Here is a 27,465-nt window from a genome sequence, read left to right as displayed (position 1 = left end):
TGTGAGTCAATTCATTAGTTCCTCATTTTTGGGGTTTGTTTTCAGTAACAGAGTGAAGAGTATAGCAAATAAATAAGGCAAGGAAGACAGTATAGCTTCTTATGGCTAGTAAGAGATTCAGATCAGTTCATCCATAGCAGACATCAAATACTTGTCATAGGTTTGCCAGGCCCTCAGATTTCAGAGCTAAAACCAAAGAGCTGGAGATGACCCATTGTGATGCCACAGGGGGCAGTGGGGTTGGGGGAGGCTGGTGATGTCATTAAACCTGATACATTAGTTATCAACCACAGTTTCACAGAACATGCCCCTCAAAAAAACTATCCAGGTTTAATAAATGAAGAAAATATATTAGCACACATTTGTTAAGATCCCCGGTGGCGAAGTGTGTTAAAGTGCTAAGCTGCTGAACTTGCAGACCGAAAAGTCCCAGGTTCAAACCCCGGGAGCGGCAGGAGTGGCCGCTGTTAGCTCCAGCTTCTGCCAACCTAGTAGTTCGAAAACATGCCAATGTGAGTAGATCAATAGGTACCGCTCCGGTAATGATTTCAGTTAGGACTGTGGTTAAGGATCTATGCTCAGCGAGTATAAGCTAAACCAGATAGGCCAGGACAGAGAAATGAACTTACCAGTTTGAAGACAAGACACAGAGGTTTATAATGATTTGGCCAAAAAAGCAGTTCGCAGAACACAAAGGTGCTGGTCCTGAGCAATTGAGGGATAGACTGTCAGTAAATAAAGTTAATATATGCATATTTTCTAAGCCCCTGCTTCAGCAGACTCTCAGCCTCTGGATAGGTGAGCAAACATCATGAATTTATCTGGCTGATAAAGAGGATAATCTATCTTTATATGAACACAATGGTTTCAGTAGTTGCCTGGCTTGGGAAATAGCTAGAGAGAGTTGCTCAACATTTCTGTTCTTAGGAGCTAAACAGGGTCACAGAGAAGTGGCTGTCTCTAGGTTACATTTTGATACATTTTAAAGAGGTTTAAAGAGTATGATCCCATTGAAATAAGTGTTTTAATAAGGATGCTTTCTCCTTGAGAGAAGGTTTCATGGGATGTTGGAGAGAAAAGGAAATCCTTTCAATGCAGCAATGGAAGGTAAAAATTTTTGGAAATTATGAACATAGACAAACTAACACAACTTTTGTTGAAACACAAAGGGAGATCAAATAAAAGACTATATGGTTCAAGAAAAACAAAGTTTAAAAAATTAGATTAATCCATTGGATTTAATAAATATTTATCCTGGAAGGGGCCCCTGGTGACACAGTGTGTTAAAGCGCTGAGCTGCTGAACTTGCAGACCAAAAAGGTCCCAGGTTCAAATCCCGGGAGCAGAATGAGCGACCACTGTTAGCCCCCAGCTCCTGCCAACCTAGCAGCTTGAAAACATGCAAATGTGAGTAGATCAATAGGTACCGCTCCGGCGGGAAGGTAAGGGCGCTCCATGCAGTCATGCCGGCCACATGACCTTGGAGATGTCTAGGGACAACGCTGGCTCTTCGGCCTAGAAATGGAGATAAGCATCAACCCCCAGAGTCGGTCATGACTGGACTTAACGTCAGGGGAAACCTTTACCTTTACTTATCCTGGAAGGACTGGAAGAAAAGGAGAACCACTGAGAAATCATAAAGGAGTAGAGACAAAGACTGAATATACCACCAGGAAGGAGATGGGAAGTCAACAATTTCCCCCCTTTTCCTTTCCCCTTTTCCCTATTCCTGTCCCCAAAGACCCCTTCCCCTCCCATCTTATACTTCTCCTGAGCATCTTTATTTTACTTAATTTTTTAAAAAATATTTTGAATAAAATTCATTACTAAAACAAGGGGAAGGTGTTTAAAGAGGATGATATAATGGAAAGAAGTGTTTTTTAAACATGTGCTGGTATCCTTGAAATGGTTGAGCTAGGAATGGAAGGAGGTGGCCCTGTGTAATGAGGGTGAATAAATTGTCTTCTTTAAAGACAGAACATCATGTAACACCACACAAAGAAGATGATTCCACCCACGTCCTCCCTTTGTGGGATGAGATCTTAAGTCTTGGCAGAGGAAACAACACAGCCAAACACTTCCTGGAGCATCAGAAGTCCTAGGATGCTTGGAAGGACTGTGTTGCTGCTTCCTGTGTGATTTACGACCTCATCAGATGAAGGCAGAGAAGCGTCTTCTCCCCGCTTCTTTGTGCTGCTGGCCTAGAGAAGTCCCACAGAGTCCATCCATGATACAGGGCCACTTTTGGTGGGATTCTGTGGGATGCTGTGCTGGCTGCGTGCCGGCAGTAGAGAGAAATGGAGCCCAGAGGAGTTGAGTATACACCTGACTCCTCATACAAAAAAGGCAGAGGAGCCAAAGTGGACAGCAGGACAGTTGTGGGAAGGCATGGCACGGGCCCTGACAGTAGGGAACACAATCAGACTGTTCTCTATGCTGCCTCACGATTTCCCCCGCTGCCCTCCACTTTACAAAGGACGATCTTAGCTTAGGATGTATATTGTCTTGCATTGGATGATGGAAGTACAGGTTTTACATTCTAATCTATAAGGTCTTGCATTGGTGTGTATTAATAGTTTTAACTGAAAGAGATAAAAATAGGCAAGTAAAGCTTAGTCTTGGTCCACCTTATCAGGTCTGTGGTGCCTATCCTCCCACCCAATCCACCAGAAAAAGTAATAGAAAATTGTTCCCTGGGGGATTCAAAAATTAACACTTTTATTTTACTCAAAACAAATTATGCATTTCTCCCAAATGCATCCCCAGGAGAAAAATAATGAATAGCATTAGCATATATTGCTATAATGCTGGGAAATCTGGTCAATACCAATACCATGAATTGAATATAGAAATAAATGATAATCTGAGGCATTAATTCATGACTGTTGCCAGGCATGTAGCCCGGAGGGGGGGGGGGTTGAGGGGTTCCGCCCCCCCCCCGAAATTCTCAAGGTAGTCTGTGAGAAGGCCTTATATTTATTATTTAAACTGTTATGTTTATTCATATCATGATCTGATCACCATGCTCAATATATCCCATATGCATGGGGGTATTGGGATAACGATACAAAAGGTTTGCTAGGGTAGATCCTCTCTCACTCAGACTCAGCCCCCCCCCCCCCCCCCGAATCAAAATCCTAGCTACGGGCCAGACTGTTGCTATACATTCTCTAAAATTCCCTTCTACACAGCCATATAACTCAGAATATCAAGACAGAAAATTCTACAATATCTGCTTTGAACTGGGTTATCTGAGTCCACACTGCCATATATCCCAGTTCAGACCAGATAATGTGGGATTTTATTCAGCTGTGTGGAAGGGGCCTCAGTCACACATAACATGGTACATTTTGCACTAGCTAGAGCTTCCAAATATTTTCAAAGTCTTTCCATCATAGAGCACACATTGCAGACTTTATGAACAACAACCATAATAGAAAAGTCAGTATACTTGTAGAGTTTTGATAAAATGCTTTTTAAAAGTTTGTACACTTGATTAGTTCTCTGTTGAAGACACTATTTCTTTAAAATGTTAAAGACAAGCCTGCCTATGAATGGGAAGCTTATAATATAGGGAGGAGGAGATTGCAGAAAGACTAATTTATACGCTGTAAATTCCAGATCATGTAAAAATCCCACTGTAGCTCTACTGGTGGGAAAAGCAACCGTGACTTGTCTTAGGAGACATTCGCTAGGAACAGCCCCAAGACTGAACTAATTCATCATGTTTTGTGATATAACATAGCCCTGCCTTCTGTGTAATCCATTGGGCAACAGCTCCTGTGTTCCTTGCACAGATCTCTCTCCTCATTCAGTGCCGCTGAGCTGTTTCTAAGAAGAAAATCCAATTTAGAAAAATACTCATGAAGAAGACCTGGGAAGAAAAAACATCATGAAAAAATTGCAAAGAAAATGCAATAGCAGGCAAGCATTAGCTCCATGATACAAACATCAGTCTCCCGACTGTATATTGTATCTATTTGGAGATTTATTATCTAAAAGCAGAGCCTCATTCCAGCTGAAAAAGAAAGAAAGGCATTGCTTGAAGTCTCTAGAGCTACTTTAGTGGGACAAGAACATTGTTTTCAGCCAGAGAAGCAGTGGTAGCTCTGATCTAAAACACATGGAGCTTAAAAAGTGCATTTTTGTGAGCAATAGTAGTGAAAATGTTGAGCATCTTCCAGTCCAACTGAATTGCTGACATTTAAACGGAATGGAAAACTTACCTAAGAAGAGACTGACAACTCTGCCATCATTCTGCTGAGGCTGGTTGAAGTGGATTTAAGTATGTCTGGTACTCCGTTTTCTCTTTCTTTTTCAGGTGGTGGTTTTCTTGCCATTTATGAAATAGGTGTAATCCAGGGTTTGTTGGAACAAGCACCAGAAATTTTGAGATCTGCACCAAAGGTATATGGAGCATCATCTGGATCGATCATAGCTGCAGCTGTGGTGTGTGGACTCAGTATCGGTAAGCGATCTAGATTTGGATTATTCTTGATGCCCTTATATTATCTATTAACAGAGAATGCATTTTGAAATTTAATGGAGGGGGTGTTTGTTGCAGTGATGTTGCTTTCACAAATCCAGTCCTCAGAGTTTCATTCTTCTCTCAATTTTGCACAGAAAGGTAATGTTGAGAGCTCACTTTTATATGAGATGGTAATAGTAGTTTTGTTTCCAACTAACATCAAAAACATTATCAAAATGTCAATTAATCACTATTTAAATATGAAAAGTTGCTGGCAGTGCAATGATTTGTTAGATCAATGGATATCTGTACATGTTTCCAACAGAATTTCTTCCACGAGGGGAAAATAATTCAATTTTCTTGATGCCTACACAAGAAAAGTCTTGTGATCACAAAGCATAATGAAATTTACCTCATAATTTTTGGCCATGAATTTGACCCAGTAACACCTTTTTGTGCTAACTTTATGATATTGGTCTCCTGTTTTAGAGTAGTCATATATTATCCAAGTGTAATGGGAAGAAAACAATAGATAGAATATGACTGTGTAAATTAAATCTCTGGAGCACATCAGTTTAACTGCATGGATTACAATGAAACTGATTTCATGCATTACTGATAGGAAACTGTTTGGGTACATACTGACCCACACTTTATATCTGTTGATTTAAAACAAATTCGATATGCAGACCTCATATGGCTCTCTGCCCATTTTTATGATCCCTGCCACAACCCTTGCTGTCACTGAAATTGATGCAGTTGTAATGCCTATAACCAATTTGTGCTTAGTTTCACTGACGATTCGGCTGCTTACAAACACTAGTGTTCTTTTAAACAAGACACATGTTACTCATATATGTTAGTTTAAAGATGTGTATAGCATTGGGGGCACCTAAAATGGATCTCTGGTCACAGTTGGCCCTCTGCATCAATTGATTCTGTATCCATGGATTCAATTATGCATGATGTGAAAATATTCCCCTCTCCCATCCAAAGAAAAATCCCGAAAGCAAAGCTCGATTTTATATAAGGGATACCATTTATATATATCAATGTATATAATGAAATTTAAGCATTCGTGGATTTTGGTATCCCTGGAGGTTCCTGGAACCAAAACCTCAGCAGATACCAAAGCCCATTGTATTTTCATTGTCAGCTTTCAGTAGGGCACAGCAGCCATAGTGTGTGTTCAGCCCCTGCCCCTGTCAGTTTCAGAGTGGACTTACAGCTTTCCCACTCCTGGTTTACACTGGTGTTCTCCCACCACAGTCCAACAGATCTCTGGGAACTGGAAGAGCTGTGACGGTCCTGCCAGTTTCTGCAGCTGGGTTTGTTTGGGAATGCCTTACATTGTTCAGTTCAGTAGACGGCATGCACCTGACAGAGAAGCCTGTCCTCCTGATCCCATTAAAATTAATAGCAAAATCCTTCATGTGTTTGAGTGGGAGCAAAAAGAGCAAGCCTTTCCTCACTGGGCTTGTTAAAAACATCCATATAAAAATAGCATCAGAGTGTGTCATGAGAGGAAGAAAAAGGAAAACATTACAGGTCACTAAGAATACATATCAGGAATTGGTCCTTTCAAAAGGCATAATGCTGCTATTTTATCTTTTTCCATTACCTTAAAAGTATATTCTTATGGAAATTAAAAAAAGAAACAAAAAAGCATGATTTGAACCTTTCCCTTAAAAGTGTGAATAAATCAGAATATGTGATGAAAACTTTAGCTAAAATCATCTCTGCTGTTTTTCTTGCCCCAAGTAACATAACTATTTCAAAGGTTCCTGTCCTAATGGTGTTGATAATTGGAAAGCTGAGGGTTTTTTAAAAAAAAGGAATAATATGTATATCAGCAGTTTTAGTTATGTATCTCTTTAGTTGCATATTTAGCACATTTGCTTCCCAATAAGTCCCTTGGAATTTATGAGATTCATCTTTGAATAACAACAACAACAACAACAACAACAACTGCATTTGTAACCCGCCCTATCTCCCCAAGGGGACTCAGGGCAGTTTCCAGAAAAGGATGGCAAACATTCAATGCCATAAATAATGCTTGGGATCTCCATGTCAACATGGGTGAGCTTATAATGAGAAACTATCTGTACATTCTGTACCAGAGTTAGTTGTCCCATTTGACTGATATTTTGTTATGATTTAGGAGTTCAAGGGCCTCTTGCTAATGTGGGCTCCAAGCCACAAGGAGTTCAATGTTTCCATAGTTTATACTTGTAACGATCAAGCAGTCAGAATTTGCCTTTCTCTGGGCACATTTCAGTAATTCATGTTTAGCAAAATCACGACCTTATTTGCACTGGCTCTGCACTTTCCCTTACTTCAACTCAAACATCTATATTAGCCCTAATTCCAAAAGGTCCAGTATCTTCAGGACACTGTGATATTTCTGACCTATCTAATCTGTCTGCTTGCCAACTTGTCTGCCTGTCCCTTTTTTCTAGACCAGGCTCCTTGGGTTACCTTAGTCTTCAACCTATCAAAGTAATGCATGAGTTTCTGTGTGGCAATTCATTTGATATTGTCAACATTAATCATTTGCATAAGCATATGATATATTTAACTTTATGTCTCCTTTCTCAAAAGTAGGGTGGGGTTGCCAGACTAAATATCTAAAAAATGATGTTTACCCCAGTATGGAGATCGCTAATGCTAAAAGATTTATGATTGTTTATGTATAAAAGCTGGATCCAATTGTTGTTTGGATCCAATGCTGAAACTGAAACAATTTCTGCCCACTTATAGAAATAAATTAGAGTGATGGCGATACATGAAATAAATAGCACCCAAGACCTTATCACTGCCAAATGGAAAGCAATATTCTCTGGATAAATCAAGCGATTGCCTTCAGATTTACAAGACTCTTAATTTCCTGCCAGAATACGAGAAATGTCTGTATGGCCATTCTGGCCATATACTTTACTGGCCTCTGCCAACCTGATATTCTCCTAATACATTGGATTGCAATTTCCAGCATCCCACAGTCAGGATAAATCACGAGGGGGGTGCAGTGAGTTGCAGGCTAGCATATATGGAGGGCACCAATTCAGGCAAGAGTATATTCCGTTCTATTTGGGTTTAGTGGCCAAATATGCATTTCACTTCAATTTGTTGCAATATTACGCTTTTGATTTGGCTCTTCACCCATGATTGATCATTTACTATTACACAAAAGCCAAATACATTTTCTTAGCCACCAGTATGTTAGTCATGATGCAATTGGATAAGCCATGCGGGAGAGTCTGGAGTAGCAATTTAGGAAGTCTCAGAAAAATGTGAAGAATTTCCCTTGACAAAGAGCGACATTTCAAAGTACTCCAGAGTAACTACCTTTTGTGTGTGGTCTTATGGCTGTTTTTCATTTATTGTTTGATAACTTTTCCCCACCCACATAACTCTAGGATAATCTTAGACCATCCTAGTTCATTTTTTTCTTGATAAATTAAAAATCCTTATTAGCGTATGGATCTATAATTTCATATGCAGTCATGCTGGCCACATGACCTAGGAGGTGTCTAAGGACAATGCCGCCTCTTCAGCTTAGAAATGGAGACGAACACCAACCCCCAGAGCCAGACACAACTAGGCTTAATGTCAGGGGAAAACCTTTACCTTTACCTTAGTTCTAACAATCCTGATTTGCATGTCCTTATGGCTTGATCTTTTCCCACTCTCTTGGACAGATGATGTTAAAAAGTGCTTATATGGAGCTGCAAGAGATGCCCGGAGAACCATTCTTGGTCCTTTTGCCCCTGGTTGCAGCATTCTTCGGATCCTGCAAAGAAGGCTGCACCAAATTCTGCCAGAGAACTCACACCGGATGGCTACAGGGAGGCTTTATATTTCTCTCACACGTTTAATGGATGGGAAGAATGTTGTGGTTTCAGAGTACAATTCCAAGGAGGAGCTTATTCAGGTAACAACATTTCCCCCTCTTTTTGTTTATGTTTCTATTTCCAAACCACTTATGTAAAAACTAAAGTAAAGTGCAGTTTTAGCTACATAATATTACTCCTGGTGATATAACTTCACAAATAACCATCAAGGAAATAACCATCCACAATAATAAAGAGTACAACAAAGGTTGTATATACGACTTTACGTCACCCATTGATTTATGAAATGACCCCATTAATTTCATAGGGTTTACTAAAGCAAGGAATACTGAGAGACGGTTTTCCAGTTCCTTCCTCTGATATATAGCCAACAGCACCTGATATTCATTAGCAGTTTCCCATTCGAATACCAACCACGACTGATCCTGCTTAACTCCCAAGATCAGACAGGATCTGGTGCCATAACCTATAAAGCCGTCTGGGCTTTGGAAATAGTGGATCATTTATTCCTTTACTTTCTCCACTTTAGGATTGCCATCTTAAATATGCAATCATTAAAACAATGAAATTGATCAAATTAATATTTTAAATCAAAATAGAGCAGAGTGCTTTGTGAATAGCACATTTGTAATACCCTGTTTCCCCTAAAATAAGACATCCCCAGAAAATAAGACCTAGTAGAGGTTTTGCTGAATTGCTAAATATAAGGCCTCCCCCAAAAGTAAGACCTAGCAAAGTTTTTGTTTGGAAGCATGCCCGCCGAACAGAACACCAGAGCATGCAGGATCGGTAAATGTACGTACCATAAAGTGTTGTACATGGAAATAATGGTAGTAATAAGAAATTCTTGATAGGATTCACAGTTTATCTGGTTATGCTGGTTTAGTATGACAACTACTGTATAGTATATAATAAATGTTCATTTTTTGTTCAACAATAAATGTGAATTCTTCTTCATGGAAAAATAAGACATCCCCTGAAAATAAGACCTAGAGCATCTTTGGGAGCAAAAATTAATATAAGACACTGTCTTATTTTCGGGGAAACACAGTAGCATATAATTTCAGAGACTATAACTCATCTAATCAGAGGGCTGGATAAAGCACTATCTGGAGTTACAGTATACATCACATGTCTGGGGGAGAAGATAATAGCTGGTAAAGTAAGAGTGAAATTATGTGCAGAAAGTACTGGTAGTTATTATTAACACAAGCTATTCACATAACCGTTGCTGGTAAGATCAACATCCTGTCACAAGGCAGAGGTTGTTGTTGTTGTTGGTGGTGGTGTTATTGCCTAAATGTGTTATATGATCTAAATCCTATTGTTTGTCTCAACTTGATAGAATAATTGAAACAATGAGATTTATTCACATTTTACTCACAATTGGATTCAGTGGGTGTACTATAGTGGAGACTAATCAACCGGATATAGGCCACCATGTGTTAAGATTCCTTTATCTGGTGACAGATTGCAGCTTCCTAATTAATTGGAACTCAGCAGTGTGTCTTGTTCTTTTTCACTGCTAGGGATATACATATCATCCTTAGCCTTTCCTATATGTGTCTTGGCTGGATATGTACTTTTGTCTGCTCCACCATCTGTCAGGCAGGCACACTCAGCCTCCCCCCACTGTCCATGCATCCTACGTGACAGTTTCTGTGTCTTGTGGGTGTTCTCACACATATAATTCGAAAGGCAGGCCTATAAATTACATGTGGGGAGCTGAGCTGAGGTTGTGTGCCATCCATTTACAACTACAGTTCCAATCCAAATTATAGTAACCTTGTTGACAATGGACAACCTCAATAAGAATGTATTTGTCTGTTGAGCATCCAAATGTTGGCAGTACAGTAAAGGAATTAACTGTAGGAGGGGATGAGCACGAGAGGCAGTAAATTGTAAAGTAATAAAGGAGAGACAAAGAGAGGCTATGGTGCTTTGAAATATGCATGCATGAAAGAAAATGATGCAAAGGTTTATTATCAGGATTTGTTTTTACTGCATAGTTTCAACAAAAACCATAATTTGTCTCTTTCATTGTATCTTACAAAATTGGGGAATAACTGCTACTGGGCTGGCTGAGAAATTCAGTTGAGTTCAGCAGGACTCTAATCGATAGCAAGGTTGTATTATAAAGTTCTAATCTGAATCAATACATTTGTATGCATCAAGTGTGGCCAGCAAAATTTGGTTTTCTTTTCTTTTCTTCCCTTTTTGTGTTGTTGTTGTTATCTCCTCGTTTCTGGTTGGGCGTAGGGCAATTGTACCTTATGCTGCTTTGTTTCCTCACTTCAGGACATTTATACTCAAATCTTTCTATCTGATTAGAGTCAATGTCTTTCTCCCCACCCCAACCCCTTCCCCATTATTGTTTTATCCCTTCCCTGTCCTCACTTCATTTCCTTTTTGCACAGCCATTGAGATGTGTATATGTTTTTCTGTTTTGTCAACTGTTTAATAATAATAATAATAATAATAATAATAATAATAATAATAATAATAATAATAATAATAATAGTGTGGCCAGCAAATTAGATTAGATTTAATGTCAAGGGAAAACCCATTAGATTTAATGTCAAGGGAAAACCTTTACCTTTACGTATTTGTGATGTTATTATGTATTTTCCATAAGAAATTGCCTGTTTGCTCTTATGTATGTTGAATGCAAGGGACCCCGGTGGCGAAGTGTGTTAAAGCACTGAGCTGCTGAACTACCAGACTGAAAGGTCCTAGGTTCAAATCCCGGGAGCGGAGTGAGCGCCCGCTGTTAGCTCCAGCTTCTGCCAACCTAGCAGTTTGAAAACATGCCAATGTGAGTAGATCAATAGGTACCGCTCCAGCTGGAAGGTAACGGCGCTCCATGCAGTCATGCCGGCCACATGACCTTGGAGGTGTCTACAGACAATGGCGGCTCTTCGTCTTAGAAATGGAGATGAGCACCAACCCCCAGATTCAGACATGACTGGACTTAATGTCAGGGGAAACCTTTACCTTATTATGTTGAATGCCTTGTGTTAATACTAGAATTGCCACTCCCAATACTTTCTGGATTTAATTTTCCCCTAATCTCACTTTCTGTATTGACACTCTCAACTCAAAGTGACCTGTCATGCATTTAATGAAGTGCAATATAATCCAAGAAAGCTCTTGGTATTAATTTATCCATTTCTATAGTGTCACAAAACTAGCCTGACAACCCCTTGGAAATTGTTACTCTCCATCAATAATATGGCATAATCACATCTTCTGACCACATGACATATCAGTGCTTCTATGAAACATTCTTGTTGCCTCTCCTCTACATTTTCCTTCTTTTCCCACAGGCAATGATTTGCAGTTGCTTTGTCCCAATTTATGCTGGATTCATCCCTCCCTCCTTCCGAGGTGTGGTGAGTTTGCATGAGCAAATGACCAAGAAGAGTTTGGTTGTTCTGTTTTTTAAGATCATTCTCAGATGTTCACCAGACAATCAGTCATCACAGCAGAATGTACCTTAGTTGCACTTTGTCTTGTTAGGCTAAGAGACAAGTAAAGCAGAGGTGTTTTAGTTACATGGTAATTGAATGGTTGTGTAATTTCCTATTCTTTCCTAAGTGCAGGGAAATCTGTTCTCCTCTTTGCAATGAAAGCATACACAATTGGATCAGTATCATTGAGAATTCAGTATCAAAATATACATTTTTATAGACAGTCATGTGGAGAGAGAAACATGTATCTCTATTCTCCAGCATACAGTAGATCCATGTCATTTGCTGGGGTCTGGTTCCAGGAACCCTTTCCCTATGGATACCAAAACCCATGGATGCTCGCATCCCATTTCATATAATGGTTTAGTAAAATGGCAACCCTTATATAAAGTGGCAAAATGAAGGATTGCTTTTTGAATTTTTTAGAAAAATCAAGCAATGGATGATTGAGTCCATGGATGCAGAATCCATGGATATGCAGGGCTGGCCATATCTACAGCCATGAGACTGGCTAGCTATAAAACAAAATAAATGCCTAAAAGATAAATTTGGAACAGAATAAAATAATAATTTGGAACAGAACAAAATGTAATAATACTAGTATTCAAATATTTTGCTCTTTGAATAGTTCTGCTTCATCTCTGTTTCATTTATTATCTTGAAATATATTGAAATATTCTTGTTGCTTTCCTACAGCGTTATGTTGATGGTGGCTTTACTAACTTACAACCTCGTTCTGACCTGGAGACTGCCATTACAGTGTCTCCATTTACAGGAGAGATTGATATCTGTCCTCGAGACTGCCCAGCCATTTTCTACAGTTTGCATATTGTGCATGGCAGCATTCAGGTCTCCATAGAGAACTTGTGCAGGATTGGCTATGCTCTCTTCCCACCCAGCTACCGGGTAAGTTCTTCCAGTCATATGATTACTGCATTTATCAGATGTTGGGCCAAAAAGATTGGTTTGGGTAGAGCTTTAGGAAAATTAATTTTCTAAAGTATGGTTCTTAAGATCCTGAATTAGTACAGCTAATGACTAAATTGTTGCTTGATGAGTCACTTCCCCTTTCCTTTCTTAATTTTTAATAGACTCAGAGTGAGAGAAATTAATGAAGGCTGCATAAACATGGGTGAAAGTATGAAAGGGAGCAGCCAGAAGGCCAGCAAGGATTTGGTGGAGTAAAGTGTTTATTTTGCACAATATGTGCAACTGAATAGTATGAGTCAAAATTGCCAGACTGATCTTGCTAAAGCCAAATATTTTTGATGTTCACTATAAACACATATAACATTCAATGAGATGTTTATAATTATGTCTCCTTGCCTTGTGACCATAATTCTTCCAATCCAGCAGCTGGTTGTACTGGATCTTTCTTTCTGAAACAGCACAGTGGTATTTGCTAGGGTTTGCAGAGGAATACATTGATTTTAAAAGGGAAGAGGTTGGTTAGGAAACAAAATGTGACTGGTTTCATTTCTTGCAACCTTCACCCTTTGACATTTCAAAAACCCATGTTTCAAAATTAGAAGTGGACCTCTGTACTCTTCAGTTTTTGTTTATATGTTTGTTTTCAGTCAGTTTGACAGTCCTTGTGGCTCCCAGGAAAAAAATGACCTCTGGACACATTGCAGTTGCACCTCAGAAACATATAAAACTGCCCTGTGCTGAATCAGCCCCTTGCTCCATCTTGCTCTGTAATGGCTTTCCAGACATTCAGGCTAGAGCCTTTCCCAAATGTATCTAAAATTACCAAGAATGGACCTTATGTGTACAAAGCCTTTGCTCTGCTATTGAGCTATAACTCTCTTTCCTATCTTGCTTTCGGCTGCTGTTAAGTTAGCTATGGAATTACTAGCAGCTTTGGGAGGAGGAATGACGCAGATCAAGCAATGGGCGCTAATGGAAAGTATTAAGTATCTCTCTTAGAGCTCTGCCTTATAAGAACATAAGAAGAGCTATGCTGGGTCAGACCCGAGGCCTGTCCAGAGGCCAACCAGATGCTTAAGGGAAGCCACAAGAAGGACATGAACACAGTAACTTCATATACTCAAACCTACACATGTGATTGTATTCCCCAGCAAATAATACGTATACATAAAGGCAGCTCGTTATGATCATGACAGGCTCATAATCCAAATGGAATGGATGGAAGTGTCTCACCTGGACATTTTGTGGTGAAGTCTCCTCCTCTTGCTGAGACTACAGGCTGCTCTGGGATCATGATGACTACTTAGAGGCATATGTATCCATTGTGATTGTAGTTCAGGGGTCCCTAAACTTTTTAAACAGGGGACCAGATCACGGTCCCTCAGACAGTTGGAGGGCCGGACTATAGTTGATAAAAAAAAAAAACTATGAACAAATTCCTATGCACACTGCACATCTCTTTTTTTTTAAGTAAAACATAAACAAAAACGGGAACAAATACAGCCTCAATGTTAATCATAATAATATTAAAAATATTAAAGAGGGTTGGAAGAAACCAGTTGGGCCATTTAGTCCAACCCCCTTCTACCTTTGTGCACCAAAAGCACAAGCAAAGCACCCCTGACAGATGGCCACCTAGCCTCAATGTTGTTAATAATAATAATAATAATAATCATCATCATCATCAAATAATAATAAATAATAATTAATAATTAATAATAAACAACAAAAACGCTGGGTGGATAAAGGAGTTTGAAGGAAAATTCTCACAGAACAAAATGGAACAGATGGAAATAACAACTGAAATGATCAGCAAACGAGTGCAAAAAGTCAAGAACTAGACATCGCCTGGTAGTGATCAACTTCATGGATTTTGGCTCAAACATCTGATTAGTTTACATGGAAAAATGGCCCAACAATTCAATGAGATGCTGCAGAAAGGAAGTATCAGTGAATGGCTAACAACTGGAAGAACTTACCTGATACAAAAGGATCCAGCAAAAGGAGCAGCACCAGGAAACTACAGGCCAATAACATGTCTGCCCACTATGTTTAAACTACTGACTGGCATCATAGCTGACAGTATTCAAGACTATCTTGAAGAAAAAAACATCTTGCCAGATGAACAGAAAGGCAACAAACGGAAAAGCAGGGGCACAAAAGACCAGTTATTGATTGACAAAATGATTCTGGAGAACTGTAAAAGCCGAAAAGCTAATCTTCACATGACGTGGATTGACTACAAAAAGGCCTTTGACTCACTCCCACACAGCTGGATCATCAAGTGCTTGGACGCCATCGGGATTAGTAAAAACATTGGCACTTTCATTGAAAACATGATGGAGCACTGGAAAACTGAACTGTTTGTTGGAAATGAAAGCTATGGACTTGTCAACATCAGGAGAGGAATTTTCCAGGGAGACTCATTGTCCCCTCTGCTTTTCATTAGTGCCATGATCCCTCTGTCAACAATCTTACAAAAAACAAATCTCGGCTATCAAACATCTAGAATTCTCACAAAATTTCGCATCTGATGTACATGGATGACCTGAAGCTGTATGGAAAAACGGAAACTGAAATCCAGTCTCTGACTAACACTGTCCGAATTTTTAGCACTGATATCAGCATGGAGTTTGGCTTGGACAAATGTTCGACAGTGGCATTGAAGAAGGGAAAAATCATTGAAAGTGAGGGCATAAATATGCCTAATGGCCAAACAATAAAGTGTCACCAGCCAGAGGCCTATAAATATCTGGGCATATTACAGCTGACAACATCAAGCATGAACATGTGAAAACTGTGGTCAGCAAAGAATACACACAAAGGGTCAGAAAAATTCTCAAAAGCAAGCTCAATGGAGGCAACACCATCAAGGCCATAAACACCTGGGCCATACCTGTCATAAGATATACTGCTGGCATCATAAACTGGACACAGATGGAACTGGACAATTTGGACAGAAAAACAAGAAAACTCATGACCATTCATCATTCACTGCACCCTCGCAGTGATGTTGACCGGCTGTATCTGCCTAGAAGATCAGGGGGCAGAGGACTCTTACAAGTAAAACAAGCAGTCAAAGAAGAACATGCCCTGGCAGAATATGTAAAGCAAAGTGAAGAACCTGCTTTGATTGAAGTCAAAAATCAGAAACTCCTCAAAGCACAGCAGACAAAAAACCAGTACAAGAAAGCCACACTACAAACTAGAGCTGACAGCTGGCACAACAAAACATTGCATGGAAAGTTCCTTGACAAAATTGAAGGAAAAGCTGATAAGGAGAAGACCTGGCTCTGGCTCACGAATGGGACCCTGAAGAAGGAGACAGAAGGCCTGATCCTTGCAGCCCAGGAGCAAGCCATCAGAACAAATGCAATTAAGGCCAAGATCGAAAAATCAGCTGATGACCCAAAATGCAGACTGTGCAAGGAAACCGACGAAACCATTGATCATATCCTCAGCTGCTGTAAGAAAATTGCACAGACAGACTACAAACAGAGGCACAACTATGTGGCCCAAATGATTCATTGGAACTTATGCCTCAAGTACCACCTCCCAGCAGCAAAGAACTGGTGGGATCACAAACCTGCAAAAGTATTGGAAAATGAGCACGCAAAGATACTGTGGGACTTCCGAATCCAGACTGACAAAGTTCTGGAACACAACACACCAGACATCACAGTTGTGGAAAAGAAAAAGGTTTGGATCATTGATGTCGCCATCCCAGGTGACAGTCGCATTGACGAAAAACAACAGGAAAAACTCAGCCGCTACCAGGACCTCAAGATTGAACTTCAAAGACTCTGGCAGAAACCAGTGCAGGTGGTCCCGGTGGTGATGGGCACATTGGGTGCCATGCCAAAAGATCTCAGCTGGCATTTGGAAACAATAGACATTGACAAAATTACGATCTGCCAGCTGCAAAAGGCCACCCTGCTGGGATCTGCGCGCATCATCCGAAAATACATCACACAGTCCTAGACACTTGGGAATGTTCGACTTGTGATTTTGTGATATGAAATCCAGCATATCTATCTTGTTTGCTGTGTCATAATAATAATAATAATAATAATAATAATAATAATAATAATAATAATAATACATCACACAGTCCTAAACCCTTGGGAAGTGTTCAACTTGTGATTTTATAATAGAAAATCCAGCATACATATCTTGTTTGCTGTGTTATACTGTGTCTTTGTGTCAATAATGATGATGATGATGATGATGATGATGATAATAATAATAATAATAATAATAATAATAATAATAATAATAAAGAAGGTTGGAAGAGACCCCTTGGGCCATTTAATCCAACCCCCTTCTGCCTTTGTGCACCAAAAACACTGGCAAAGCACCCCTTAATAATTAATTATTAATTAAATAATACTTAAAATACCATTATAAACAAGCAAAGCTTTGGAAGGCGCGCACCAGGTGAGGGAGGAGGTCGGAAAGCTGTGCGCCTTTCCCTCTTCCCTCGCGCCGCACGTGCCTTCCTCGGTGGAAGAGGAGGGAGCCACCGCCACTGCTGGGGCCGGATAAATGGCTTCGATGGGCCGCATGTGGCCCCTGGGCCTTAGTTTGGGGACCCCTGCTATAGTTCATCATGCAAATCATCTCAAGGATGGATAGCTAGATATGAGGATAATATTATAACTTTGCCTTTTTAAAGCAACTCGCCAAGTTGTTGACCATCACTGTGCTTCTAACCTTAAAAGCAGCCAGTACTGTAGAACACAAACAATAGGACATTCTAACCATAGAATGTCGCACCTAGTTTGGCCCCTCCTTTTCTTCCACTCTCGTACAAGGTGTAGTTTGTGTTCATAGCATTATTCATAACATAATAATGATAACATTATCATAACATTTCTGATAGGTTTGGGACCCATTCTACACTGGCCATGCTGGAAGGACAGTTCAACACACATCTTTTAAACATTTTATTTCAAGATGGCAGCAAGGAGTATCATACTAAAACTTATTTAATTTGCCTGTTGATATCACTCAAAGTCTATGAATATTAAAAGAGAGAAAGGGTAATGAAATCAAGACCTGTAATTAAAAATGCAATTATCTTGTAAGGTTTCTACAAGCTGTATAATTTATTCAATATTTTTCTTAGTTTGTGTGATTTATTCAATAGTTGTTTTGATACCAATTTAACTGCCAGTTTTAACTACAGATGAATCACTGAATAAATGGAACGTACATATATTTCTCAGCTTTCATCTGAGGGCATGGGCTTTGAAAATAGTGGGAAGGCAACAAGTTCTGCAGAATACTAAACCCTTACCTTTAAATTATTGGCATCTTACTCAGTTGCTTCACTAGCTTGTGAAATTTCGGTAGACATTGCCAACTAGTAATGCCAAACATGTCTCCAGAGTCATGGCAGCTAAAAACTACATTTTGTTTAAAAACTACATTTTGTTTAGTCTTCACATGAAAAATAAGATTTGGAACTCTGCCCTTAGTATTAAATACTTCTCTTTCCAATCCTGGCAAACATACAAAACTTGCCAGGATACATTTTTAAAAGTTGAAATGCTTAACTTTGTAATTAACACAGCCATACTCATAAATACTGTTTGCTTGTTATTATGACATGTGGGTCTTTCCACAGGTTTTGAATGAATTTTATTCACAAGGGTATCGAGATGCCATTTTCTTCTTGCACAGAAACAGTAAGTGTTACCTGAACCATAAGGAAGAAAGTGTTATTCTTTACTACAATTGTTTCTTTCCGGGAAATTCATCAAAGACCCACACATACCGTAGAGGTTTGTGGACTGGCCTTGGTCCATGGACCAGCAATTTGAACAACACTGCTTTACATTATACAGAAAGAGATTAGAAAGCTTACTTTTCTTAAATTACATCTCCGGTGACTATGGGAACTGGGGGATTAGTGAAGTTGTCCAAAAAATAACACCCCTAAGCTCTGATATCTCTTCGTAAAGCTCTAAAATGCACATATCCTATTGACAATGAGCTGGAAAAACTCAGATTTATTGTTTTTCACATGTTAGAAGTGGTTTGTTTACAGCAGAGCTCCCCAAACTTTTTAAACAGGGGGGCAGTTCATGGTTCCTCAGACTGTTGGAGGACCGGACTATAGTTTTTTTTTAAAAAAAACTATCCTATGTACACTGTACATATCTTATTTTGAATAAAAAAACAAAATGGGAACAAATACAGTCTCAATGTTAATCATAATCATAATAAAATAATAAAGAGGGTTGGAAGAGACCCTTTGGGCCATTTAATCCGACCCCCTTCTTCCTTTGTGCACCAAAAGCACAACTAAAGCACCCCTAACAGATGGCCACCCAGCCTCAATGTTGTTAATAATAATAATAATAATAATAATAATAATAATAATAATAATAATAATAAAGAGGGTTGGAAGAGACCCCTTGGACCATTTAGTCCAACCCCCTTCTGCCTTTGTGCACCAAAAGCACTAGCAAAGCACCCCTTAATGATTAATTATTAATTAAATAATAATTAAAATACCATTATAAACAAGCAAAGCTTTGGAAGGCGCACACCGGGTGAGGGAGGAGCCGCCTTCCTTGGCGGAGGAGGAGGGAGCCGGTGCTGTGGGGGCTAAATACATGGCTTCGAGGGGCCGCATGTGGCCCCCGGGCCATAGTTTGGGGACCCCTGGTTTACAGACCCGCACTGGAGTTATTGGAGGTGTCATGTCACTTAAAAAGCCACTCAAATGCCTCTTGCAAGTGACTTGGCTTCTGTTACAGCACCTCTATGAGTGAGTTCAAATCCAATAATTTAATATGCTTCAGTTCTGAGTTAGATAGAGCATTGTCAGTTTTTAGGTTCAGAATATGATCAGATTCCAGCTTCCACCATCCTCTCTTCCTTTGGTCTCTGAAAAGATTGGCGAAGTTAATTCAGAATCTGACGCACTGAAACCATGTAGAACTTTGTGTGATTTGCAGTAGGTTGACAAGCGTTTATGCATGTTAGCAAATGTCATAAATGTATGGCTTCTTTTTGTCACTTTTAACTGTTCCTGTTGTCCACTTCCAATGGTTCTCAACCTGTGGGTCCCCAGATGCTTTGGCCTTCAACTACCAGAAATCCTAACAGCTGGTAAACTGTCTGGGATTTCTGGGAGTTGTAGGCCAAAACACCTGGAGACCCACAGGTTGCGAACCACCAGGCCTGTAGGGAAGGTTTTCTTTTTTTAGGGGTTCAACCCCCCCCCCCCCCGAAATTTTTCAAGTTATAAAAAAAATCTCGTTTACTCATGAATTTTAACTGGTTAACCAAATCCCCATGCTAAGTCTATGAGATGCAAAACATTAAGAGTCCCTCCAGGCACTACCTCAAGCAGATATTGACAGGTTTGTAGCGGGGAGGGGTATGTGCTAGGGGTTCAACCCCCCCCCCCCCCCGAAATTTTCAAAACCCCTCCCGAAAGGGAGGGCTACGGCCCTGCAAACCACTGAGGCAATGTTGGATTTTATCCATTGCTGTTTATACTGTTTGTTCTATGGGATGAACATGACCACCAAATTTCATGGAACAAGGCTTGTGGGAAGTACCTGTCTACAGAAGCTTGTGTCCTTTTCTGTGCATAAAAGATTCATCTTATGCTATTGTTTATGAATATTTTTTTTATTTTTCTTTACAGATATTTTTGACCATGGTTGTCTTGCCAAGACAGTGACATTTGAATTTGTAGGTGTGTTCAGCAAAAATGATTTGTTCCATGATGGGGATAGGACTTCCTGCCAAAAACCAGGAATGGGAGTCCTCAACGCAGCCAATGGGACATCTTTAAAAAACTTCTTAAGGCATTCTGTAATCAGCAGGCTACACAGAATTTTCACCAGAGTATTGCAACACCTACCCCAACGCTGTCGAAAAGGTAAGGAGTTCAAGTATCATGCTGTCCATTTAATTTTCATGAATCACTTTTTCTGGAATGCCTGTCTGAGAAAATGTGCTGTGGTTATCAACGAGGAAACCTTCCAGAAAGATAACCATGAATACAGTGGGTTGTGAGCATCTGACTTCCATGGATGAGAAGGCTCAGCTTGCAGAAGACATTTCTGCTGAGTTTTTAGGGACTCCTGATCTGCATTCTTCACAGTACAGATTAGCTTCTCCAGTAGGATTTTCAGAAGATTTGAAAATCTGCCAATTTGTAAATATTTAGACTTTATTCCAACCCACCCATATTTTTTAGATAGCATTCATTGGAGAGACTAGAGCTGGAGCACTCACTGGCTGTTTTCATTCTTTGTGAGTAATCAGAGATGCAAGCTGCATTAGGACAATGGCAAAATGCAGAGTGAATTCTACAACATGAATCTGCTAAAGTGTCTCTGAAAGTTTATTTAATCCATATTAAATGTGCCAGAAAACTATTGTTAGTGCAATAGAATAACAGGCTACACCTCTAGAAAACTGCAGAAGGAAGTAATTTTATTTTTTTATAAGAGCTGTCTTACATTTTTCAAGACATTCTCTCTCAGTCTTAGAGGAAGGCAATGTTAAGACCTCTGAATATATAGTTTCAGGTGTTTGAAAACTGCAAGAAACTGCATTCATGGAAAATGCATACAGAGGCATGGGTTCTAAAAAGCCACTAAAAAGATTTTGACAAAAATGTTTCAAGTTTTATCTCCTCATCATGTTTACATTTTTCCTCTTAGAAAAGTAGCACAAAGTTAAATAAAATAATGAGTAGAACAACAAATAATGCAACAAATTTACATTTTCTCCTGCTGTAACAATTTATATGAGTAGATTGTGTACTTCTCAAGCATTGTAACAATAACAAAAAACAATAACAAAAAATAGTTACTTTTAGGAAGTTAATTTCTGGGGTCTGTGATTGACAAAGAAAAGGCTCAGAAAGTGTGCATTTATTTATTTTTTTGTTACTGGTCAGGAAATACATAGCTTTGTAATTGTAGCTTCACAATTGCCTTGGAAAGAAGTACTTGCTATGGAAAGAAGTACTTGCTATGGAAAGAAGTTGAATGGACCAAGAACAAACTCAAGAGTGCATCTGCAGTGTAGATTTAATGTGGTTTGACACATTTTAATTGCCATGGCTCAATGCTATGGAATCATGGGATTTCTAATTTGGTGAGGCACCAACATTCCTTGGCAGAGAACTCTAAAGTCATTGTAAAAGGGCAGCTTCCATGATTCCATAGCATTGAACCATGATAGTTCAAGTGGCGACATGCATCCCCAGTAATGGGTAGAGCTAGGACAGAGTTTTCAGAGATGTTGAATTCTGTAGAGTAGTAATAATATGTGGCTGTAAGATCAACTGTAAATTGAAAATTACTGGTTTTAGAGCTACCAGACCCAACTGAGAATATGAGAAGTTGGCACTTGGACTTCTCAGATGTTTTCAAAGTTGTAGCTAGAGAAATATTTTGTGATGATTATTTTTGGGTGGGGTTGAGATGCGATTCTATTGCCCACAAGAAATTATTAGTTATTATTATTATTTTCCCACCCTCTCACCCTCCCACTCTGGATTCTGCTTGTAGCTTCTGCTGTGCTGAACTTGCAGAAAAAGTCTGGATTGTTAAGCTCAGTAGCTGGATTCATGCTGCATCATTTGACAAGTCCAACACGAGTTGCATGGTCTTTCTATAAAAGGTAAAACATCATGTTTGAGATTCTTTGATGCAGTCTCTCATGGCATCACCTATCAGTTAAAAGCAGTATGGTATTTTGTATTGATGAGAAATGAATAGCTAGTTGTTGTTGTGTGCCTTCAAGTCATTTCTGACTTATGCCAACCCTAAGGAGAACTTATACTGTGCAAAATTTGTTCAGAGGTGTTTTGCCCGTTTTCCTTTGAAGTTGACTTGCCCAAAATTATCCAGTGGGTTTCCAGGCCATGAAGGGATTTGAATCCTGGTCTACCAGCACCCAGACCACTACATCATGCTGGCCTGGTGCAGAAAGAAAATAGGTGCTGCTCACTGTTTAAGAACACCATAGGTCTACATAGGACATTTCCTTAAACTGAATTAGATTCTTGATGTATGAAAAAGCTAACAGTAGATAGAGACTAAGTAAGGAAGCTGTAAAACATTTAAGTATGGAAGCTAAGTTTTTTAATATGCACTCACCGAGTTAACCTGTACATTCTCAGTATACTTATGGATTTATTTTGTCATGTCAGAAGTGAACCAAGGGTACAAGTTGTAATGTATTTGAAAACACAAAGTTTAAAAAACTTGGCATTTTACTAAATGTCCTTTGACCAGTCACTGGCTACTTGGAGTGCCTCTGGTGTTGCTATAAGAAGGTCCTCCATTGTGCATGTGGCAGGGCTCAGACTGCATTATAGTAGGTGGTCTGTGGTTTGCTATTCTCCACACTCACATGTTGTGGACTCCACTTTGTAGCTCCATTTCTTAAGGTTGGCTCTGCATCTCATGGTGCCAGAGTGCAGTCTGTTCAGTGTATTCCAAGTCACCCAGTCTTCTGTGTGTCTCTTCTGGCGCCAGCCACTGATTGAGGTTCTGGGTTTTACAGTACTTTTATCCTTTGGATTGCACACTTCTCAAAATAATATGATGTAGTTCTGAGGGTTTTTTTTTTAAAAAAAAAATACAAAACTATGTACTGTAGACCCTCCACTTTCACACGAGTTAGAGGCATGAGAACATCTCTCCAGGAATACCTAGGTCCTCCAAGGTAGATCTCGTTTGCTTTGCCATGCCACTGTTGTATATGCCTTTTTAGTCTTGCATATGCATACAGTATTTTTACTTGCAGCAACTCTCAAGGCCTTCAGATAGAGGGCTTTCATATGACCATTTATCCCATCTTCTTCATCTTTTTAAAAAAATTAGTGATGACAAAAACTGAATGTAAAAAGATCTGTATAAAAGCATGTTTCTTATCAGAGAACTGTCCTGGGATGTTGATATGTGAAGTGGTACAAGGGGCTGGTAATAAAGTGCAGAGTTAGATATTAAGGTAGAGGTAGAAGGGCCAAGTCAAATTGTAACTCATCAATCAAAATTGCCAAGTTTTCAGGTCTTTCTGGAAAGTGGACAAGGTGGGGTCTAATCTAATTTCTCTCCAAAGTCGGGGGCCCACCGCCAAGAAGGCCCTCTTCCTTGCTCCCGGCGGGAATGAGAGAAGGGCCTCCCCGGCAGATCTTAAAGTTTGTGCAGGTTCATAGTTGAAGATGCGATCCTAACAGTTGCAATATATAAAAATGTACAAACAGGATATCCACTTTCTTTGTACTTGCAAACAATCAGATCCACTTTCTTTGTACAGTAGAGTCTCACTTAACCAACATTTGCTTATCCAACGTTCTGGATTATCCAACACATTTTTGTAGTCAATGTTTTCAATACATCGTGATATTTTGATGCTAAATTCGTAAATACAGTAATTACTACATAGCATTACTGCATATTGAACTACTTTTTCTGTCAAATTTGTTGTATAACATGATGTTTTGGTGCTGAATTTTTAAAATCATAACCTAATTTGGTGTTTAATAGGCTTCTCCTTAATCTCTCCTTGTTATCCAACGTATTCGCTTATCCAATGTTCTGCCGGCCCGTTTATGTTGGATAAGTGAGACTCTACTGTACTTGCAAACAATCAGATTCTCAGATATTCATTTACAACACAGGCAGATACTCACGACCAAGTCACACAGGAGAGAGAAAGATGGAACATTTCATCCTCCTTATATATCCACCTGCTGATAGGTCATCAGTAAAGGACGCTGGCTGATGCAACCCCTTTGCAATAACCCTCACATGGTTATGACTCGATCATTACCACACTCCCTTAGGTATTGCATCAGCCTTTTATCTAGTAATGCTAGTATTCTTTGGAAATGATATAATGAAACTAGATTGGAAATTAGAGCTTCCCATACTATTGACATCATCCTCGAATAGTTCACCCCCAAACATGCAAAATAATCTCTTTTTTCAACTAGCACAGGAATTTTCCCTATCAGCTTCCTTACTCAGTAGTACACTCCTCAGCCCATCAGGGCCAAGGAGTTGACTAGCCTCTTTGGACCCTGCCCCTGTCTATGTCTTGGGGGGGGGGGTCCAGGGCCGGGGGGACACTATTGGGGTTGTGTGGGGAAGGAGAGGACACGATCGAGTCTGTAAGTCCAGGGAGAAGTGCACGAGATAGCCTACATGACAGACCCCCTGGACTTAAGGTCCTGCTGTTAAATACCAGATCCATTAATGGCAAAACAACTGCCATCCAGGAGTTAATCCTGGATGAAAAAGCAAATCTGGCTTGCATTACTGATGCTAAGTTTTTAAGAAATTATTATGTAATGTGCATATTTTATTGCTGTATTGTGTTAAACTACTTTTTTTAATAACTGTTTTTATGTAAAGCTATGTTGTTGTGTTGGGATTGTCCCTGTGTAAGCCACCCCTTCGGGGAGATGGTGGTGGGATACAAGAATAAAGTTATTATTATTATTATTATTATTATTATTATTATTATTATTATTTAGCATAGTGGATGGTGTATAGGACATTAGAGCTATTCATGCAGCTTTGGGGAGGCCAGTCACCAAGGTACAGGCTGGATGAAGTCATAGAGAAGGTGTCCCCATCTACACTACCATATAATAAGCCTCAAATTATATGGCAGTATAGATGGGGTCATCTTTAAATTCCTGTGCCAAAGTGCTTCTGCTTCTGGTGACTCTGCTGCCTTAAATCATAGACAAAAGTGTGATCTTAAATAAGCTTTTTTATAGATGAGATGGGATATGTGTCTTTGTCTAGACTCAAAAGATTGCAAAATGTTATGTTTTACAGTTGTTCCGAGCCTATAATGTATATTTTCTGTCTTTCCCCCCCTAAAGACTAGAACATCTGTGGAAGTTTTGGAAGAGATAATCTGGTTTGGAAGACAATTCAGAAGCCCCCCAAAAGGATTCTTCGTCTAATGCAACCAGGGCAAACTGTTAAGAAATCAATATGGTTTTAATCTAAAACCTTAAAAAAAATAAAGAATCGAAGGAACTGAAACTCCTGCAAAGAGCATTCAGCCATTCTATCTTTATGAATGAAAGATGCATTGCTTGTCAAAATTCTATTGTCAGGTTTCCTCTTTTCTTCTCCCCAAATTATTAAAGTCCATAAATTGTGTCTAACATCACAACTGTGTGGCCACAAATGGCCTCAAAGTCAAGAGTCAAGAGCAATTTCTACCCTCATTACTGGCTTTAAATAATTCATTATCTGAAAAGTAAATATGAAGACAAACAGAAATATATGTATTTGTTTCTACAGTCAACTGCTTCAAACATGTACATGGGAATACAAAGTCTAATGATACTGCCATTGCTTCAAAGACCAAATGGTATTCAAAGTCACTGTTGTCATGATTGGACAATTTATTTTCAAGGTGCAGATCTGTGGTCTCCTGTTTACCAGATGCAGTTTTGGACTATGGATCAGTTCAGATAATTTAGCAAGTGAGCAGGTAGCAACTGGACAACTCTACAGCTGGGAGGAGACAATGCAAGAAGGTTATACTTCCATTTGACATCAATTGGATTTCAGCCTATGAAGTCACAATACATGTTTTATGTATAGGAAATGTCAGTTAAACCTTTAAACTATTTCTTGTTCAATACTTGGAGAGTTGTCAAAGTCTGATTTTCTCCTCTTTTATACAGAATGGTAATGAAGTGATAAGTATCCCTTCCTCAGCAATTCCTCAGCAAATAATAGAAGATCTTTTGCCAGGATGTTCCACTGACAATTCTATCCATGAGGTTTACTCTGCTAGCACATGTGTATTTTGAAGGCTATTACGTTAATATCTTATAAAATATACCATATATACATTTAATAGATACATTTGTGTCTTAAATTTTATATCGGGATACAATCCTGTGCAGTTTACTTTGGAGCGAGCCACATTGGATTTGGATTTGGGAAAGCAGGCTGAACCCACTTGTGGGAGCAGCTTTTCACATTTCATTTAAATTGATCAAACAGTGTGCTTGTAAATATTTTTTCAAGATGCTCCAATTTGAAACTGGGCCTATGTTTCTACCCAAAAACTTTGCCCTATTTGTAGATTTTTTTAATGATAGATTCTGATGTAACTCCTGGTTTTGCCAACCTCAATCAGTGGTTGATACCGGATGAGACACTCCCTCCTGGGCACACAGAAGACTGGATGACTTGGAAGGCGCTGAACAGACTGTGCTCTGCGACCACGAGTTGCAGATCCAATCTTAAGAAATGGGGCCATAAAGTGGAGTCAATGACATGCAAGTGTGGAGAAAAGCAAACCACAGGCCACTTGCTACTATGCAGTCTGGGCCCTACCACATGAACAATGGCGGATCTTCTCACAGTGACTCCAGAAGCAATTGAAATGGGCAGCTTGTGGTCAAAGGAAATTTAGCATAATGCCAAGTTTTAAATTTTGTTTGTGGTTTTTTTAACACATTACAGCTGTATTCTCAATTTGCTTCTGACACGATAAATAAACAGTCAGATTTCAAATTGTTAGTGAAACTCTGTCCTCTCCATTATCAGGAATACATATCTTAATAATGGTTTCTCTTGACTCCAAAGTTAAAGTGAAGGACATCTACAATCTTGCATAATGTGTCCTAGGCATCCACAAAGAGTTTTCCTATCTGTCATTTTCTTAAGTCCATGTGATGCCAATCCCATGGTACTAAAATAGCGCTAGTATTCAGATG

General features: G+C 39.4%; 1 protein-coding gene across 1 annotated transcript; it reads left to right on the top strand.

The window, feature by feature from the left end:
- Positions 1 to 3,470: 3,470 nt before the first annotated feature.
- LOC100553180 (omega-hydroxyceramide transacylase) lies at positions 3,471 to 27,268 on the top strand. Its single transcript, XM_003220420.4, has 8 exons — positions 3,471 to 4,468; positions 8,167 to 8,399; positions 11,646 to 11,711; positions 12,486 to 12,695; positions 18,349 to 18,409; positions 20,386 to 20,622; positions 22,268 to 22,379; positions 25,603 to 27,268. The coding sequence occupies exons 1-8, from the start codon at positions 4,288 to 4,290 to the stop codon at positions 25,634 to 25,636; spliced, it is 1,134 nt and encodes a 377-aa protein (XP_003220468.3). The 5' UTR covers positions 3,471 to 4,287; the 3' UTR covers positions 25,637 to 27,268.
- Positions 27,269 to 27,465: the final 197 nt, after the last annotated feature.

The sequence above is a fragment of the Anolis carolinensis genome, chromosome 4 (genome assembly GCF_035594765.1).
Source record: "Anolis carolinensis isolate JA03-04 chromosome 4, rAnoCar3.1.pri, whole genome shotgun sequence".
In the NCBI taxonomy this organism is placed as follows: Eukaryota; Metazoa; Chordata; class Lepidosauria; order Squamata; family Dactyloidae; genus Anolis; species Anolis carolinensis.
The sequence above is the reverse complement of the archived record's forward strand: the minus strand, read 5'-3'. Positions and strand labels throughout refer to the sequence as shown.